We start from the raw sequence: 18,831 nt of genomic DNA, 5'->3' as shown, positions 1-18,831 counted from the left end.
GTTCCTTTGCATGGCAGCTGGTGTCTTTCTCTGTCACAGAGTTGGAAAATATGACAGTCTTTAAGGATTTTGGAGTAAAGCTATTGTTGCATCATGTTAAGAGGAGTTAGTTGTGGTTTGGGCATCTTGTGAGGTCCACCTGTATACATCCCCTGTAGGTGTAACTGGCATGGCCCATTTTGGGAATGCGCCACGAAATAATCAGTGCACAGTTGATTAATCTTGTATTTCACTTTCTGTTATTGATTGGGAATCTACAGAATGAGTTTGAGATACTTGCTAGGGCTAGGAAAGTCTGATCTACATTCCTCAACTTGTTGCTGCCTGTGCAGCCCTCAAGAGAAGAGGTGATTTTGAAAATGGTAGGATGGATGGTCAGTACTTTTTCAGTTACACCAAAGGTTAAATCATACTGACTCACTTATTTCCATTCATCATGTGACAATTTCATTTGTAAATTAGTGGAATGATATATATTTAAAGTGTTCCATTGCAGTTTGACTGTAGATTGTGGCACTTTCTAACTTAAGTGCTGCGATGCGTTTCTTACCCGATGTTAAGAAAATTAAGTCAGCTGTTTCTTAATAAAATGTTTTGTAAACTTAGGAAAACAGCTGCATAGTTTTATTATAGCCCTTGCTGACATCTCTTGAGGGATAGAGTTCATAGACTTTAATGGACGGGAACCCATGGATGTGGTGTAGTGCACCCATTAAAGTCTATTGACGCACTGGCACGCACTACTTAAGTTGACATCACAGAAGGTAAAGTTCAATGAACTTTTCCGTGATGTCACATGGAGAAAATAATGTCACAAGGACTGTAAATTTAAATTTAGCACTGGAAAACAGGCACCAATAGAAAGGAAAAGAGGATACTTCTGGAGACACCACATGTCATGGTGCTTAATGTAATTCAGTAACTGTGAGAGAACACTTTTAAGATCACTTCTACCTTTTATTCCTTTTTATCATACTTCTCTAACTCCTAGGTTATCAGTGAGCCTTCCTCAAACTCCAGAGAAGCCTTTGAAGCCCTCCCTTAAATGTCATGAAGTACTTTGTCTCCTCAACCAAAAAGGTTCATATGCCGAAGTTATATAAACAAAGTGACCCCTTCACTCAAATATATACCTATTAAAAATAAGATTTAATTCAGTACCTTATTCTTGCATTACTAATTTGCATTCTAATATAAATATCCATTGACTGTTATCTTTCTGTAGTTAGCCTGGCCCATATCAAGTTAATGCTGACTAGTTAACTTTTTAAATATACAAATTTGTTAGATTTCCTTGAGCCTTCCATGCTGTAAACCTAGGCCATTCCAGAGGAGGCTGGTCACTTTGTCTGAGAACTTCTTCTTTAATTAAATGACAATTGCTGTGAAGTATTGCATAAGGCTTGCAAGGTTAATGGAATATTGTTAAGCATTTATTTTTCTTATCTGAACTGTACTAATAATGTCCAGCTAGTATTGTCAGTGTTTGGTACATATATTAAGCAATTTAAAAAAGCAGATTTTTTTTTTTGCACCATTTTTCTGTAATTACTAAGCAGAACAGTAAGAAGTAGTCTAAAGAGGAAAATTGCCTGTTTGATGTTTTCTTTTCTGTTGACGATTGATGTTAGTCAGAAGGTTAATGGGTCTTCTGTGAGGTACTGAGATTGCTGTCATAGGCTATTTTAAGAATAACCGGTATGCAGAGTTCCAAACTTACAGATTCTACAACAGTTAGTAGCCATTTTTAGGGGATAATAGGACATGTGCATCTCAAAAGAATAAGGTGGTTACAAAACAAAAAAGAATTTTGAGTTTCACTATCCATAACCACTTACATAACCAATATAATTTCAGCACAGGAAATGGAGTTCTCTAAAAAAAAGACCAGACAAGAATACAAGAATTCCTTAAATTCTGTGTCAGATGCATTTCCAAAGACAGTACACATATAACCTTATCTATGAGTTTTAGTATAGTTATTCTGAAGGACTGGTATAGATACAAGCATATTCCTATAGACTTTCTAACATGATGATACAATTCCGGAAATAAATAAATAAAAAAGCTACAAGTATATGCAGCTGAAGGCAGTGCTAGTTGGTAATGTGCTATTAGTTTTTTTTTTTTTTTTTACCGGAGACCCAAGATGGTATTTATACTACTGGAGGAAATTTGGCTAGGGCATCAACCTGAGCTACCACCAACCCAGGCAGATTGGGTCTTGGTTTAACATTTCATCCAAAGAGCAACACACTCAAGAGTACAGCACCCCCTTTATGCTGTGCTCCAGTGTCAGCAATCCATCTCTCTAGTATAAGACTAGAATAACACAGCCTTCTGCACCAAAAGCAAGAGTGCTACATGTTGTGCCACTGACATTGCAATATAATCTTAAATGACAGTCAGCTTTAGTTTTGAAGATTTTGGGAGTAGCTATTCCAATTTAGTATATTTTTCTGAAGCGTAACAAAGCTTTATTTCTGCAAAGTATATCAACCTCCTAAGAAAGATTGCAGCTGCAGGCTGCTGGTACCGCCTGTATAAAAATAATTACAGAGAACAGAACAGGAGTCCTTCAAGAAATTTGGTCTGTTCACATTTTAAGTGCATTAATGCCCTGCTTTCAATGTTCTGTTACAGTGGGATATGCCACAGATTGACCTGTTCCTCCCTTGAGAGAATGTGAAGATAGCTATACATATAATTCCTTTGGCAGTGGAGATTCCTGTAACTTTCTATTCCAACTGATGCCAATTCTTCTTGCAAAGTTCAGAAAGTAAAGGTCAAAACTCAGTCTAATTGCCTTTTAGTGGCCAAGAAGGGTGTGCCCCCCTTCCCATTTAGAGAATGTAGGTTATTTACCTTTTCAGAAAACAATTCTTTCTTTGTTTCATTGAGCCAAAGCTTTGAACAGTTTGCTTCATTTATCTAATACTTTAGTGAAGCTAGACTCAACAAAACACAAGGTAGGCCATAGAAACTGGGTGCCTATTTCTTTATCATTCATTTTCCTTTGTAGAAGTAAAAATCAGTAAAGAACAGTGCCCTTCATACTTTATTATTCACTGTTAACTCAGTTGGTAGCAGAAACAGATGCTTGAATTTAAGAAGGCAGAGTTTGTGTCCTTTGCTTCTTGGAAGGAAGGGCTTACTGTTTCCAAACAGACACTTCCAAATTAATTGCCAGCAACATTGTCTGCTTCCTTCCGGTGGTGAATCTTTCACTGGCTCACGCTTTGGTTAAGTCCCACTTCAGCAGGGGGTGCCCAATTTTTTTTAATGTATTTATTTTTGTGGCCCTTGGCCTAGTAACTTCCCTTCCTCTATCCATTCTTTCCTAGGACTAGGTGAGTGTCAGGGCCATACTGTGGAGTCAGTAGACTGTTCTATCCCCATCCCTTTTGCAGCCTGCAGTCTACACTGTAGCTCTCTTCGGGAGGTGTTCATGTACATCCACTAATGCACAACCTCCTGACCATGTGACATGTTGCTGTGCTATTGCCTCTAGGCGTTGCTATTGTAACAGTGAATCAAGCTGTCTCCTCCAGGATGGTTGATCCAGTGGTGACCAATCACACTCATCCTTGCCCATGCCCCTAGTCGACTGTAGGTCATCTAAGGTGCAGCCAGGGCTTTATCCTTCTGTGTCACAGAGCTGGAAGGAGTGATCATCTTCAGAGATTTGTTTGAAAAATTTCTTCATTGTAGACATGTGCACTGAGGCCAATAGTTTTTGTTGCATATACTGACTTGACAATACGTTATTGTGTCTGTAACAACTCTAGGAGTCATGCCAGTTTTGTTACAACAGTACATCCGAATTCAGCTTTCTGTGCTTTGCCTTTGTGCAGTTCTCTAGATCCTTCCAGCCTGGTAGTTTACTACTAGAGTCATCACAATCTTTGACCCACCAAGAAAGCTCCTTAACATAAGTATTTTCATACAGTGTTGGTGGCTTTTGAGAGGACCGTCCTTGATTAGTCCGGTGTACCCTCCCTATTTCTCTGTGTGCAGATGCCTCCTCTCTCCAGCATCTTGTATACTTGCTTGTTAATTGTCGGAAACAAATCATTATTTCTTGATTTGCATGTAGGTTGAATTGGGGGGTGGGCAAAAGGGCAGGCTCAGGGTCCAAGCAGACTTGTATGTGTGGGACTTTGCCATGGAATGTATTTGAACAGACAAGCAAATACTCTGAGTTTGGTAGCCTCCATTTTTTTTCTGGACTGTGATGGAAAAGATCAACCCAACCAATGGCTCCATTAAGGAGAGCTCTCTCATCGAGCACCTCATAAATTTAAAAAGTATCCTGTTATGTTTGCTTTTTCTTTTTTGAGTGTGGCACTGTGTTATCAAATTGTCACACACTGTTCAGTTGTCAGCAGATTCAGTCTTATTGACCCAATCTCTGTGATTCATTTGACCATGTTAAGCATTTTGGGGTTAGCTTATTAGCTGTCATATCTTCCCACTAAAAATAGCTCACCATGGCAAAGTAAGCTTTACAAGCTGTCCGCGAACCAGAGCTTTCATAATCTTATTTTCTTTGCAGAAGCAAAAATCGGGGGGAGAGAAGGGGATTGGTTCTTGGTTGTACCTGCTTCTACCCAAGGGCCTGGTACCTTATGTAGACACCCTGATCCTGTTGGTGTTATTGGCTGGCGTCTCAAATGTTTTCAAGACCACCTGGAAAGCCCTCCATTCTGCAGACCTGTCTCTCCGTATGAAACTGCATAATTTCACCTTCCACAGTTACAGTTTGTAATATCCTGTTATCAGGGTCACTAATTTTTTTTTCTGTTCTACTGGAAGAAATGCTAGCAATTTCTGAAATTTAGACTGAGTACTGAAAAATCATGCACTTTTGTGAAATTTGGCATTTTAAGCCAGTGTGCTTGTTCTCTTTCTTTTTACATTTTGTTCTTGTTTAAAATGTCAGTTTTCTTTACTTAAAGTTCATTATTTAACATCTGTTTTGACTGAGACTGTATACATAAATTCTGTAGATATGTGTGTGTATTTGTGCATATATAGAAAGAGGAGGACTAAAAATGATAATCAGTAGCAAATGGATCTGGAAATTATATTTAATTGTAGTCATTGAAATGTTAGCTTATGAGAATGGATTTAATTTTTAATAACTGTAAATCAGTGTCCCTCTTTTGTCATGATTTCAGCAGTATTTGCAGATTCCGATTTGTATACAGCAGAGAAATGTTAATCATTCTTTAAACTGAGTAAAGCTGTTGTTTCTTTGAGAAGAACATTGTCAGAAGTATTTATGGGATGCAGTTTTCTTTTTCATTTTGTTCTACTTTGTTACACAGGAAAACCCAGCAATGGCTGTTGCCATCAAGACCTGCAAAAACTGCACCTCAGACAGCGTGAGAGAGAAGTTCCTGCAGGAAGCTCGTAAGTGTCAAAATTAAGTTTATTTCTGACACAGACTTTCAGTGCAAACGTGTAATATCACAATCACAGATTCCAAAATGACTTAATTTCTGTACAAGAGTCTGCACTAAGCTTCAGCCTTTTTCACCCAACAAAAGCTCTTCGCTGTAAAGACAAACCTCTCTTCTTCATCTCTAAAGCCCAGAATGCATTATTATACTCAAACACTGAAGCTGTCATCTGGAATACCCTCCCACATGCTTTCACACTGCTGGAAAACCAGCAAGCATTCAAAACACATCTAAGAGAGCACCTTTCGACATTCTGTCTGTGCAGTAATGTATCTCTAGGATAAGTTTAACATCTCTGTTTTCTTCCTCTCTTCTATTATACCTCTGCTGTCCTCTTTTCTGTTACTAGCTATCACCCTGTCTTCACTCACCTCACTTTCTACCTATGCTTCTCTTAACTCTTTTACCACTCATTTCATTTACATCTCAGATTAAATCAACCTTTTGCTATCCATCCTTTCTAAACCATTCATTACTCTTATTGTGCCATCTTTACTACTGCCTAGTTACCAATCTAACTGTATTTGTAGAGTATAATTGGAATAGAACTTACTACTGTATGCATAGTTACTATCTTATCTATTTTGCCATTGTAAAATGTATCTGACATTGTTGATATTGTTTCACTTAAAACATTTTGATTGTACTGGAGCTTGTTTTGACTGGCCTCCCTGAAAAAGAGCCTTTGTGCCCAGCCAGACTTCCCTGGTCAACAAATAAAAAGTAAAATAAATTTTTATGAATGCTGGGGGTCTCAGCACATTGTCTTGCCTAAAGCATAAGCTGATTGAGTCTGTAGAGTAACTCTAACATTTAAGGTGGTTGTTTGACCATGGAAAAGTGATATCTGTTTGAGAGATTCAGTCAAGTTGATATGAAATAATATCCAAGTCATTTAGCATCATGATGCACTTTGAAAGGACCTGCCTAAAAATGTCATGAGATGCTGTTAGAAAAAAAATGCTTTATAATGAGTTTACAGTTAAGATTTACATTACGTTATCCATTTTTAAAAGTTTCTTTTTTGCCTCAAAATGCTTGGTTCTGTGATTTGTTTTCTGGTATATGTATCACGTCTGTTGTGCTTTACATGTCCTTGATGATTTTGCTAGTCTCCAGTTTCTGCTCATATCCCAAAGACATGGTGATAGGTGAATTGATAATCGTTTAAGTTGCATGTAGTTGTGTAATTGTCTCTGTGTATGTACATGAACTCCCTGGAATAGACTGGTGTCCTATCTAGCACAAGGGATGCTTGTTACCCTACCTGCAGCATCTACAGTTGTAATCCTGTAGATTTTGAAGGTCATTAAAGTTTGCTGTTGCACATTAGCCTATAAGGTTGCCACCTTTCCAAAATGGAACACAGGGTATGGCCAAACATATATCATCATAGTGGACGTAGGTTTACCACTTTGGTTCATAGGTAGGTACTAGGCTATTGGCCCGCGGGCCAAAGCAAACCTAGCCAACAGTGTATTGGCTTTCATCGCCCATGTATTGTTAAATTCCTGCTCCTCTATCAAACAGTGCCCCAGACATAATCCCAGGGGTGAATATCTTCTTTTTTTTTGTTTGTTTGTTTGCCACCAAACTATTTGAAAATCAGAATAATTGCTTAATAGCCCAGACATCATTGTACAAATTCTGATTTTCTGTCTGGCAGCATAAACAGAATGCCAGAGTTTGTAAAAATGCTACACAGAACTGTTTGTTTATTTATTTATTTTTTACTAAAATATTTCTTTAATGTGGTAAGATTTAAGTCCAAGAATGGCTTTAAAACTATTAAAAATATATAGTAGAAAAAGACATTCATCCTACTAACCTGCCCATTTATTTATTTATTTTATGTTACAAAATGGGCACAGAGATGGGTGGAGTAGATGGGGAAAGGACTGGAAAAAGTTGAGTTAGGGGCATTATAAGAGAATGTGGCTTTTGTGCATATTTTGGCTCGATGAAAGTTGGCAACCCTGGGTGGGTATGGCCAAGACCATATTGTAATAGCTCAAGTAGAAATGACTGAATTATGCCAGCATTTGAGGGCTACTACACTGCAAGAAGCCATGAGGTTCTAAGTGGCCCAGGGGTGCATTTTAGAGCTTTTTCCAACGTTTTGATCCATTGATGGCCCAAGTAAAAATTACAATTAAGGAAGAAAATTCAGTCAGTGTTTTCTTTATAGGGAGAATAAGTTGTCAAAGCTGACAAACACTGGTTTCCCATAAACTAAGAAAGCAGTTAAGAGAATATACAGGTAAGAGCAAGAGTAATCATGTCATGGCCAGGAATGCCACCTAACCAAAACAAGTTAGTATAGAGTTGTGCCATTGTTTAAAATGTGATTTAATAAAAGTGTTAAAAAAAAAAGGAAAGGCAAGCATGACTCTCAGGACAGCTTATATTCTTTTCCGGGAAAACCTTGTGACTGATGGGCTGAGCATATCACAGACAGAGCCACACAAATGGATGCTAAACTGATTTTTTTTTTCTGAATTGGTTAAAGATTGAGATATGCTAGAAGTAGACCTTTTTGCATCACCAGAGAACAGCCAACTGAGAAAGTTCAGCCGCAAACATAAAATTCAGCAGCTTGAAAAATAGATGCCTTCTCCCTTAATTGGGCATGTCTGTTTATATATATATATATATATATATATATATATATATATATATATATATATATATATATATGCTCTTCCTTCTATACCCTGATCTTCAGGGTATTCAAAAAAATAAAGGAAGACTGAAAGTCATTCTTATAGCTCCCTTTTGGTTCAGACAGTACTGGCTTTCCATCCTGCTAGGCTCACAGAAGGAAAAAGGAAGGGTGATGCCTCAGCATGTGGATCTTCTCACTCAGTACAAATGGACCCTGATGCAGTATAACCTAATCACTGTAAGTTTGACAGCTTCGATGATCTTGCCTTAATCCCAACTAGGCACACAAATTTAGAGGACATACTCAATTTCATGATGGAACACAGGAAAACAAACATAAAAAAATCATACCTAGCAAAATGGAAGAGATTCTCTCTCTGATGCTTATCCAAGGAGCAAGACCTGATCACTGCCCATGTGGCATTAGTCCTGGCCAGTTGTCCTATCTTTTCAGGATGAGCCTGTTACATGCTTCTTTAAAGGTTCATGTGTCTGATGTCTCAGCCTGCCTTAATATAGACCTTGTTTTACTCTTGTTTGTCAGATAAACAGTATCATAGAGCCTTTTTACCCTAGACCTCTGAGAGAAGAATTGACTTGCTTAAAGTCACACGGTTAGGCAAATGGTGGTGGAGGGTGTCAAACCCTGGACCACAGGAAGCAGCTTGTTAACAACTCATAACCTTTATCCTCTGTGCCACCTATCTAAATAACTTTCTTAATCTTTGTCTTATTAAAATCAAGGCTTGTCTTGCTCTATCAAAGTAGAGCTATATGGTCTACTCTTTACCCCGTGACCCATTAGTAGTTGATCAGATGATAAGATGCATACATTGCAGAAGGGAGTGTTTTGGTGCTTCAAATAGTTTGGATTTTATTTGCTTTTATTTTAGTTTATTTGTTAACTGGGATATGGCACTGATCCACATGGACTTTTTTCAGACTCCAGCAAGGAGCACTGTCTGGTTAAGTGAATTGTTCAGATTCCTATGGTAGGCAGATGGAAGATGAGTGAACCAAATCCTGGGTTACAGAATGCAGCCTTTTAACAGCACGTAGTCATAATCATCTCTGCTGCCAGTTATACAAATGTAAGCCTATGTAACATTTACAGCTAATTCTTTGAGCTTCCCTTATGAGGTTTTTCACTATTGTTGCCACCTTTACAGCTCTCCAAAGTGGGATATGGAGTGTGGCCAAAACGATACTGCAGATAACTATTAAGAAATAAATGAGTTAAGCTGAGACTCTGGGTCTCTGCCAGGCCCCAAGAAGCCTTGAGGCGCTAGATGCTCTGTAGTGCATTTTAGAGCCCCCCCCCCCCAGTATTTTGACGCAGTGATGGCCTGACACATTTTTGATTTTCTGATAAATTACTGACAGTTCCCTCTGTCTCTGTCATTTCTATTCCAGTACATTTTTAATCTTATTTTTACATTGCCCAACATAAAATAAATGCATCGAAATAAAATTTATAAAATTTATTTAAATTTATAAAGTGATGGCTGGGGTGGTGCTAATTGGCTTGCCCTGCAACAGTCACGAGTTCCAGCCAAGTACTGAGTCCTTCTATCTGTTCCTGATGACTTGATCTGAAACTAGCCTAATTGACTTCGCTGACACTCATTATGCAGGGCTCCCTCAGAGACTCCACCAGCACATACCCTCCCTGCACACACTCTAACAGAGCACAGAAACCACAAATGTTATGTTATAAAAGCAAATATGTTAGTGATGCACATTCAGCAGACATCTGTCTTGTCTGCTGCTGCTGACTGTCACATTTGAATAAGAAGCCAGCCAGCTGCTTGTGGCTCCCACCTTGCACTGCGTAGGACAAGGCACCACCAACGGGAAAAAGTCAGGATGCCCCCAAATTCCAGACACAGACCCACATCTTTTTCTTATATGTCCCAGACCCACAATGATTCAGAAATTAACACAGGAAGATATCTGTAAATTTAGCTGCAGCACCAGCATGTTAAATAGCAATCATTCTGACGTTGGTCTTTTCCTCAATTGAAATGCAGCTCATCACTGTTGGGAATTTCAGGACCAGATCTAATGGAGAGCAGTGCAGCAAACAGTAGACCAATAAGACTACCTGCTGCAGCTGCATGCATTGGGTACGTGCAGGTCCTGAGACAGACAGAATTGTGTCATGCAGACTGATCTGTAGTGTGCAAAAGGAAGTGAGAAACAAGTGAGAAGCAATGGCAGCAAGTGAGAAATAAGTAAGACATGCTAGACTGCTTCCAGCATAAACTAAAGCCGTTTTTTTTTTCCTGCATTAACTCTGAGTGGGGAAAGAAATCACTTTCAGACTGTGACATTTCCTTTCCCACTCAGTTAATGCAGGCAGCAAGATACAAATAATTCAGTTTGTGACTTGTTACATTCAAAACAGTGACTATTCCATTCATAACAGGACAGGTGACAACCCTATTTTCCACAGTTTGAACCGTTCCCTTAATCCTCTCAAACACTTGTCATTGGTTGAAAAATGTTTTTATATACTTTCATATTGTGCATCACTATTGAAAGAACCGAGTTAAGTGTTCCATTTCTCAAAAACATAGCTTTAAGTTCAAAGCTAATATAGCATTTTTTAATGTTGTGAACCCTGGAAACTTCCTATTGGAGCAAACACAGTCTGCACATGCTCATCACAAGGTTAAGATTGTTTTAACCATATGATACTCTCCAAATACTCTGCTTAAACAGAATACTCTAAATCTCTCACTGAAATGACAAAACAGTTTTTATGTACAACTGCTGTCTGTACAATCCACTAAGTTGCACGTGAGCTTTCTTTTTCGTAACTTCCATCTCTGTAAAATCTTAGAATGCATAAATGTTAACTTCTGTTTGTGTATAAATGTAAATAGAAATGTAATTACTCTGTGTTTAACTAAAATTTAGTATAATGCCATGTAAGCAAATGGAGCTTTTCTTCCTGGGTCTCCTCTGAAAATGGGTATTACCCACTCAGACTTTCCCAGTAAACAAAGATAAATAAGTAAAACAATTTAATTCTAATTTTGCTGAGTTGCTTTTTACTGGTATTATGTAAGAAGCCATCTCTTCTTTTGAATTATTATGTTAAGTTCACCTTGAGTCCCATGAAACACCCCAACCAGCTGACTGTAGATAGACCAAACTCTGTTGTTGTTGTTTGTCTTTTGGCTTTTCCCGGTTAGGGGTCGCCACAGCGGAACTCCGGCCCGCTAATGATTGACAGTTAGTTTTTATGGTGTTGAGTTGCCAGCCCGACACCCAACCTTCAACGAAGGCACGCCCATTCAACGCATGTTTTTCAAACGCCCACTTGACCGTGGGGAGGACATGCAGGCTCCACACAGAAGGCACTCCGATCAAACTCTGTCATGGGTTGAAAAAATGTGTTAATATACTTGCATGCTGTGTATCATTGTTGAAGGAATTGCATTAGGTGTTGCATGTCTTAAAAACATAACTTTAAGCACAACGTTAACGTATCATTTTTCTCACATTGTGGTCCCTGGAAACTTCATATAGTTGTAAACATGTTGTAGATAACAGTCTTGAAGTAAAACAACTGTTCCCCCTTTCCTCAGTTGTTTTCTTAGTATTGTGTAAGAAGCTACTTTTCTCTTGGATTGTTTTTATGTTAAGTGCTACTGTAAGTGAATCACAAATACTCCACAAATGCTTCCATTGCTCAAACATAGGTACACAGTAACACAGACACGTACTTAAGCCTGCCAATACAAGCAAATATGAAGTACAATAATAAACATTTTTGCAAAGGCAAGTTCCCCTTTCACCCCTTTATTTTACTATTCTTGCTTCCAAGGCTGCTACTCCATGGAGAAAGGCAGCTTATTGACAGGCGGTGTAAAACCTGTCTCATTGTTTTTCTGGAAGGCTGCAAGACTGACCACCCACAAAAGAAAAATGTGTGGGCATTCGCATCCTACTCATATGAAATTAGAGGCCTTCCTAATAATATACCAGCTCAGCTGTGATCACGTAGCACAATGACAGTCACAAGTAAGTGAAAACCCAGAAATGTGAATGGAATTCTGAAACAGTGAAATGCACACACACACAAAATACATTTTTCCAAGAGGAAAAGCCCCCTTGCACCCACACTATTTTTTTAATATCAGTTATGAGGTTGGACCAACATGGGGAAAGGGAAAATTCCCCAGGAAACCATTAGTTTGACCTTTAGTTGGGGGGAAGGGTGACAGTTGCACAGTTGTACTTGCACATATGAGTGTTGATCATTAATAATTTGTGAATGAGCCTGGTTCCCAATCAGAGCTATTGTGACATGATCAACTAAGTCATGAGCTGATGCACTAATGCAATTGTGACATGAGCTCAGTTGATCTGAACAATAGCATGTAAACAGTTAATGTTATGCATGACATACCGAACAGTCTCTTTTTGCTTAGTTTACATTGGTATGCTTGACCTGTGTAACACATCACAAGCTCTTTCTTTACATATCAAAATACTGAAATATAAGTAGTGTATGCCTGACAATATGTTTTAGCAGATTTGACACTATTATTCTTTTTGCTATATATATTAGGCATTGTATGTAGTTTATTTTTAAAACAAAAGGTCTGGTTGTATTTCTTTCCTTTCGGCAGAGTTTTTCTCTGGCAAACTTGTTATCGCACATTTTGAAGCACCAGCATAATTTTGAGTATACTTGTGAACGTATTTTGTTTTTCCTTTTGGCATGAGCAATTGGGAAATTCATCATATTGTTTGGTTTTGCACTAATAACTTGTAGGAGTTCTGCCACAAAAAGACTGAAGATTGGCCTGATTTCAAAACATAGCAGTCTTCCACTCCTAGGTTAGGTAGAAGCCTCTCCCACCTGGGCATCAGAATGTCAGGTACAAGAGGAATATTAGCCAGTGCCATCTTCTTGCCTAGAACCCTCAAGATAGAATGCACTTTTCTGAAATCATCACCCTAGAACTGACATAAGTACACCATTGAGGACTAATTCTCAGCTATTTTTTTTACAAAGCTTTCAGGGATCAGTGCTAGAGAGATCATTGACAGGTGTCTAAAGCCTGTGTCACTGTTTCTTAGGAAGGCTACAGTATCAACCACCCAGAGAAGAAAGTTTAAAGCCAGTTCTGTTGTTTCTCAGGGAGATTGCAGTATCAATCACCCATTAAAAAAAACAAACAAACAAGTATCAGCATTTTGCTTATGTTATCAAAGGGCTCCATGACAAGACACAGACTCATTTGTGACCACCTCACACAATTGCAATCACAAATGAGTGAAACTGACATTCCAAAACAGTGAAATGCCACCAAACAAACTCCATGTAACACTGAAAAAAGTAATAGTACTGTAAACTCTCAGTTAACCAAAAGTCAAGCAACCGGCAAAAAAAATTTGAAGAAATACAGTGCAATTTTCACGTGTTGCACTTGCTGTTTTCCCATCGCAGAAACATACCTTACGTTTTTAGAGTCTGAGTTTTAAAAAGGAAGATAAGAATACATTCCCTCTCTCCCCAACCTGAGAACAAGTCAAACCAAACAAATAATATAGGGTACAGTATTAGTCAGGCCTATTTTTAATAGCAACTCTCAAGCAACCAGAAACTACACTTATCCGGCATCTACCAATCCCCATGGGTGCCGGTTAACTGAGAGTTTACTGTATCATGTGTAAGAAGCAGATCCCCCACAAAGACAACCATAACATGTCTTTTTTGCCTAGAGCTTAAGCACAATGTCACAAATTGTCCCCATTGTAAAAGCTTAACCAGAAGACTGGCAAGCAGAGAGCAAAATGTCTCAAAGGCTACCTTAACCAGTGAAAGGTTACATACCTTGTCTAAGACTTGCCACAGTAAAATGGAAACACTTAGAGAAGCATTGTAAAAGGAAGGTGTTTCGGGAGGCCAATAACTTTCCATCAGAATCTGAATGTCCCCCCCTGAGTTCAAGGAAGCCATGTCCACTGAGGTGTCTTTGCAGCTCCTGACTGTGTCATCTCCTTTGACAGAAGCCTTTAGTCTCACCTCTCTGGAGGATATCACATACTTGGTTAACAGCACATCCTTTTGAGCTGAATACCTCCAGTAGTCCATTGGTGTAAAGGCCTCTCTGCTGGATTCTGGTTCTGACACTCATGTTATTATGCAACAAACTGGCAGCCTGGGATGGAATAACATAAAACACAAAATAATTTAATATAAAGCCGTGCACCACATGCATCACTCTCTAGAGAAAATGCTTTTGTGCATGTTGCAATGTTTTAGTTTGGCTTAATAAAGTTTGTATCTCAACTTCCACTTGGTGCATGGCTTTACTTTTTTGTAACATTATTACTGTATCTGAGGGTGACGGTGGTATTTTCTCTGGTTTTATCCAAGAGTATGCCATTGATTGTAGAATCGAGGTTCTGATTGCAGTAGACACCTTTAGGATGCAGGTTGGCAATGTCTAGGGCCAGCCAGCCCGGAAGAAAATGGACATTGCCATTGTGCAACATAAGAAGCTGGCCAGGGCCTCATCTTATCTCGTATCTTTGTCAGGCTTCCTCCCAGGATCTGATGAGGCTGGCCCAGTTTTTTATGGTTTTCTTGAAAACCCTGCAGCTTTCATCTGAGGAACCCCAAGTCTGAAGTCCCTTCCAAGAAGAGGAAAAAGGACCTCCCCACAAAGGCTGACTTAGAGACACACAAGTTGGCCTGTGTTGATGAAGTATCTATCCCTTCTGTATGTGGTTTGACAATGAGGACACCCTTTTGTATACTATTCCAGTAGTTGTCTCATTTGGAGCTTACCCCCCTTAGAAAGAGGAATCACCTAAAATGGGAAGGTACGATGTTTTGTCTCTGGCCCAGAGAAGATACAGGGAGCTTTTGGACCTGCCTGATCCTGAGCTGTTAGCCACTTCTGTAGTCATTAAGGTATTGGAGGATGCCTTTGCAAATGAGTCCTTGGAGCCAGATTTCTAACCCCTTGCTCTCAAGAAGCCTAACTAGTTTCACAGGGCTGGTTATTCCATTAAATACATTTATAAAAAACCCTATTGTGGATCCAGTTGTGTTCTCCATGGACTTCACTGAGAGAACTGTGGCTTCAACCAAGAATGCAGTTTCCAGTTGTATGGAAATAAAATTCACAACAAATTTGAGAAGAAAATGTACAGCTCTGCCACACTGGCCTTCACAAATATTAATTACCAAATTCACATTCTGAAGAACTGGGCAACTGTCCTGAACAACTAATGGAAAACACTGAGGAGAGAGAGGACAAGTACCAGAAAGATAAAGTGTTAAATGTATGCTACCTCAGTTCTCGGGTGACCAAGCACTCAATTAAATGTGGCTGTGATACAGTAGATGCCTCATGCAGGGTAGCATCTAGCAGCCAGTTTTAAGGAAGCATACCTGGCTGAGGACACAGCCACATTTAATGGCAGAACTCCTTATGCCACTGAAGAAGGACCTTCCCTTTGGACCCTGTGCAGAAAAGATGTTAAGAAGACTGGATGGAAAGAAGGAAAGTTGTGTAGTCTGTAGATATTTTTTTGCAGGGGGTGAAGTAATCAATGTCAGAAACTATCCAACAAAAGGTTAGCCTTTCTGCCAGAAGCAAGACAGTGGAAAACAGCAGAAGGATAAGAAGTGTCCCTATAAGAAAAAATGGCAAACAGACCAAAAGAGAGAGTCTGGAGGCCTTCAGTGCTGAGTTCCAAAGAGGGAGCAGCTATGAATTATCCATACGCATCCTTCACCCTCCCATCCCACCCACAACATCCCTAGTAGTTCTTCTTCAAACCCTCACAATGAATAGCACTTTGTTTAGGCCTCTGTGTAAAGCAATTGGAGTTAATCATTCAAGACAAATGGGTGCTTTGGATTTTAAGACAATACAGACTGTAGTTCTAAGGAAGACCAAATCTCCCATGTAAATTAGTGGCCCCCAGGAACCAAGCACTATTAGTCCAGCCTGTGGACCTAAAGGATACATATTTGCATGTACTCATAGTCAAGGTTGATTTGCTTTAGAAACTAATGTATATATTGTGCATTATATTCTGCTTGAATGTACATTGCACTGTGCTTGTTCACTAGAATGTGTATACACTGTTTTTTATGTAATTAGTTTGAACTATTCTGTTATTGCTTACATTTCTGTACTTTTTTGTGAAATGTTTTGTATTTATTTCGGGCTGAATCTGTAATTGGTCAATATTGATCAGTGCACTACCTTGATAATCAAATGTAAATAAATAAAGCACCAGGGTTGTCACTATCATTTCATATTCTTTCCCTTTGGTTTATGTACTGTACCCAAGGTGTTCGCAAAGTGCTAGGTTCCAGTAGTTGCTTGTTGCAGAGCTAAGAGCATTCACTTATACCCATAAGGGGTAGATTCTCATTCAAGCACCAAGTCTAAAGGAAATGCAGAAAGGTCCACAATTCACTGCCATCTGCTTTCAGAACCTAGGTGTGTTTCTGATCCTTCCAAAATTCCTTCCAACACCAAGCAAACAAGTTCTATTCCATGGGGTATTGCTAGACACAGAGTACCAGAGCGCCTTCATCCCATCAGGCAAAGTTTATTTCCTGTCAAACAACTTCAGGTTAGTAGTACAGCAAAAGCAAATTACTGCAAGAGAATTCCTGAGAGTTCAGAGCTGCATGACCTTCTTCCATTTTGAAGATATCTCCCCATCAAGGCTACACATTAGGAAACTACAGCAGTACCTGAGCAATAGGGAGATGCCAGTATGGCCAATCCTTACAGTGACCCATACTACTATTGCCCTTCTTTAATCAGAGCTCTCATGGTGGATCCATCAAGTGCTTCTTATTTGTGAGGCCATGATAACCAGATACCTACCATGGACACTTCAGGCACAACCTATGGAGTCCATTTGGGAGAGCTGAGGACCCATAGAATCCTGGACAGAACCCAGAGGAGGAGTCATAGGAACATACACGAGGTTATGGCAGTCATTCTAGTCATCAGGGTATTGAAGCCCATTTGGCAACAGGGGATCTTGCACATACTCATAGTCAACACTACAGTGATATTGTGTGTCTATACTGTATTAATGTGGGTACATCAGCAGGGTGGAACTAACTCCTGCCGGCTGTGTAGACTGAGAGTTCAAATATAATGTTTATCTCAAAGAGACAGGAATGACTTGTTACATTCCATCTCAAGAGCACTGCCTTGGTAGGGACTTCCAAGATGACTGCATATTGAGTAACAGCTTAATTTCAGCTCTCCCAGTGTGAAAACCGAAACTCAGAAGAGAGTGCCAGTAAATTAATATTTTTGGGTAAATTTCAGTAAGTGACTAGTAAGTGCACTGCCTGGATTACAGAAAAAAAGAAATTCAGAGAACCTGAAGGAAAATCAGTCACAAAAGGTGAGGAAAAAGCACTGACTGGGAGGAATTATGCAGCTGTTCAGCAAAAAGCAGTACAGACTCCAGCTTTGATGCAAGCATGACTTCCAGGTAACCTAGAAGAAAAAATAAGTCAAATGTGCTCTGAGCTATTTAAAATAAGTGAAACACTAATAGAGTATATCAACTCAAATAACAAAAGGCTGGAAAATGGAAGAAGCTTTAAAGAGAGATTCACATGATGTGATAAAACAGCAAAAATCAAAGGTTGAAATGAAGAAAAGGCTAGCTGAATATGAGACTACTCAAATAAAGATATTTAAAAAATGATATAATTAGAGCACAGAGCATGTAGGGAAGTCCTGAGATTTTCTGCTGTACCAGAGAGGGAAGGAACAGACTGTATTAATTTTATGAAAGCACAAATAAATAGCATTGTTGAATCACAGTAAGACGTTGATCGGTTCGACTCTCAGCTAGAGTGTCTTCTGCGTGGAGACATGCGTGAATGGGTGTACCTTCGTTGAAGGTTGTGCGTCAGGGCTGGCAACTCGGTACGTAAAAATCAACTGCCAATCATTAGCGGACCGAAGTTCCGCTGTGGCGACTCCTTACTGGGAAAAGCCGAAAGACACAACAACAACAACAAAGTAACTGGACTGGTATTCCACAGAAGGAGTTGTTACTTGAAAGGACACATTGTGTGTATGCTCGAAACCTAGCCATGAGAAAGCAACCTAGACCTTTAATAGTAAAGATGCAATACTACGAGCAGGAGTTTGATTCTGACAAAACCGTGGCCAGACAAATTACTAAAAGTGGGAGACATTAGAGTGTTTGTGGAAAATGATTACTCACTATACATCAGGCAGAAGAGTAAATTCATTCCACAAATCAGGGAATGTCGAGAAGCAGGCATGAGATTCAAATTGCTGTACCCAGCTATGTTCAGAATATTACTACTTGGAGGAACAGAATCATTTTTGATGCAAAACATGCTAAGGAGGAAATACAAAAGTTTGCCCAACAAAGAGTGAACTGTGAAACAGAAGGAAATTCTGCTGCTTGTTTAATAAAGACCACAGAGAGACTGTGCCAGTGAAACCGTTTCTAATGTTTCAACGGAAAATGCTTGAGAGAGAGAAAGCACAAAAGTTGACTTGAAGAACTGAGAGTACATTGGAAATGAAGCTGAGACTGAATTTGGGAGATGGAGATGAACAGGAATAAAACCAGCAACTCAGAAATTGACAAATAAATGTGGGATTACAAAGGATAAATTATATTTGTGAAACATAACAGAACA

The 18,831-nt window shown here is 39.2% G+C and overlaps 1 protein-coding gene across 11 annotated transcripts in view; it reads left to right on the top strand.

Annotated features, from left to right (window-relative positions):
- The window catches only part of PTK2 (protein tyrosine kinase 2), a 4,250,095-nt gene that overhangs the window by 3,001,278 nt on the left and 1,229,986 nt on the right, over positions 1-18,831 (top strand). For all 11 annotated transcript variants that reach the window (XM_044067250.1, XM_044067257.1, XM_044067247.1 and 8 more), the window contains one exon: positions 5,331-5,415. In XM_044067250.1, the coding sequence (XP_043923185.1) occupies positions 5,331-5,415 (85 nt within the window). The remainder of the gene's footprint in view (positions 1-5,330; positions 5,416-18,831) is intronic.

Source organism: Protopterus annectens, chromosome 3.part1 (assembly GCF_019279795.1).
Source record: "Protopterus annectens isolate FY-2018-M chromosome 3.part1, PAN1.0, whole genome shotgun sequence".
Classification (NCBI taxonomy): Eukaryota; Metazoa; Chordata; order Ceratodontiformes; family Protopteridae; genus Protopterus; species Protopterus annectens.
The sequence above is the reverse complement of the archived record's forward strand: the minus strand, read 5'-3'. Positions and strand labels throughout refer to the sequence as shown.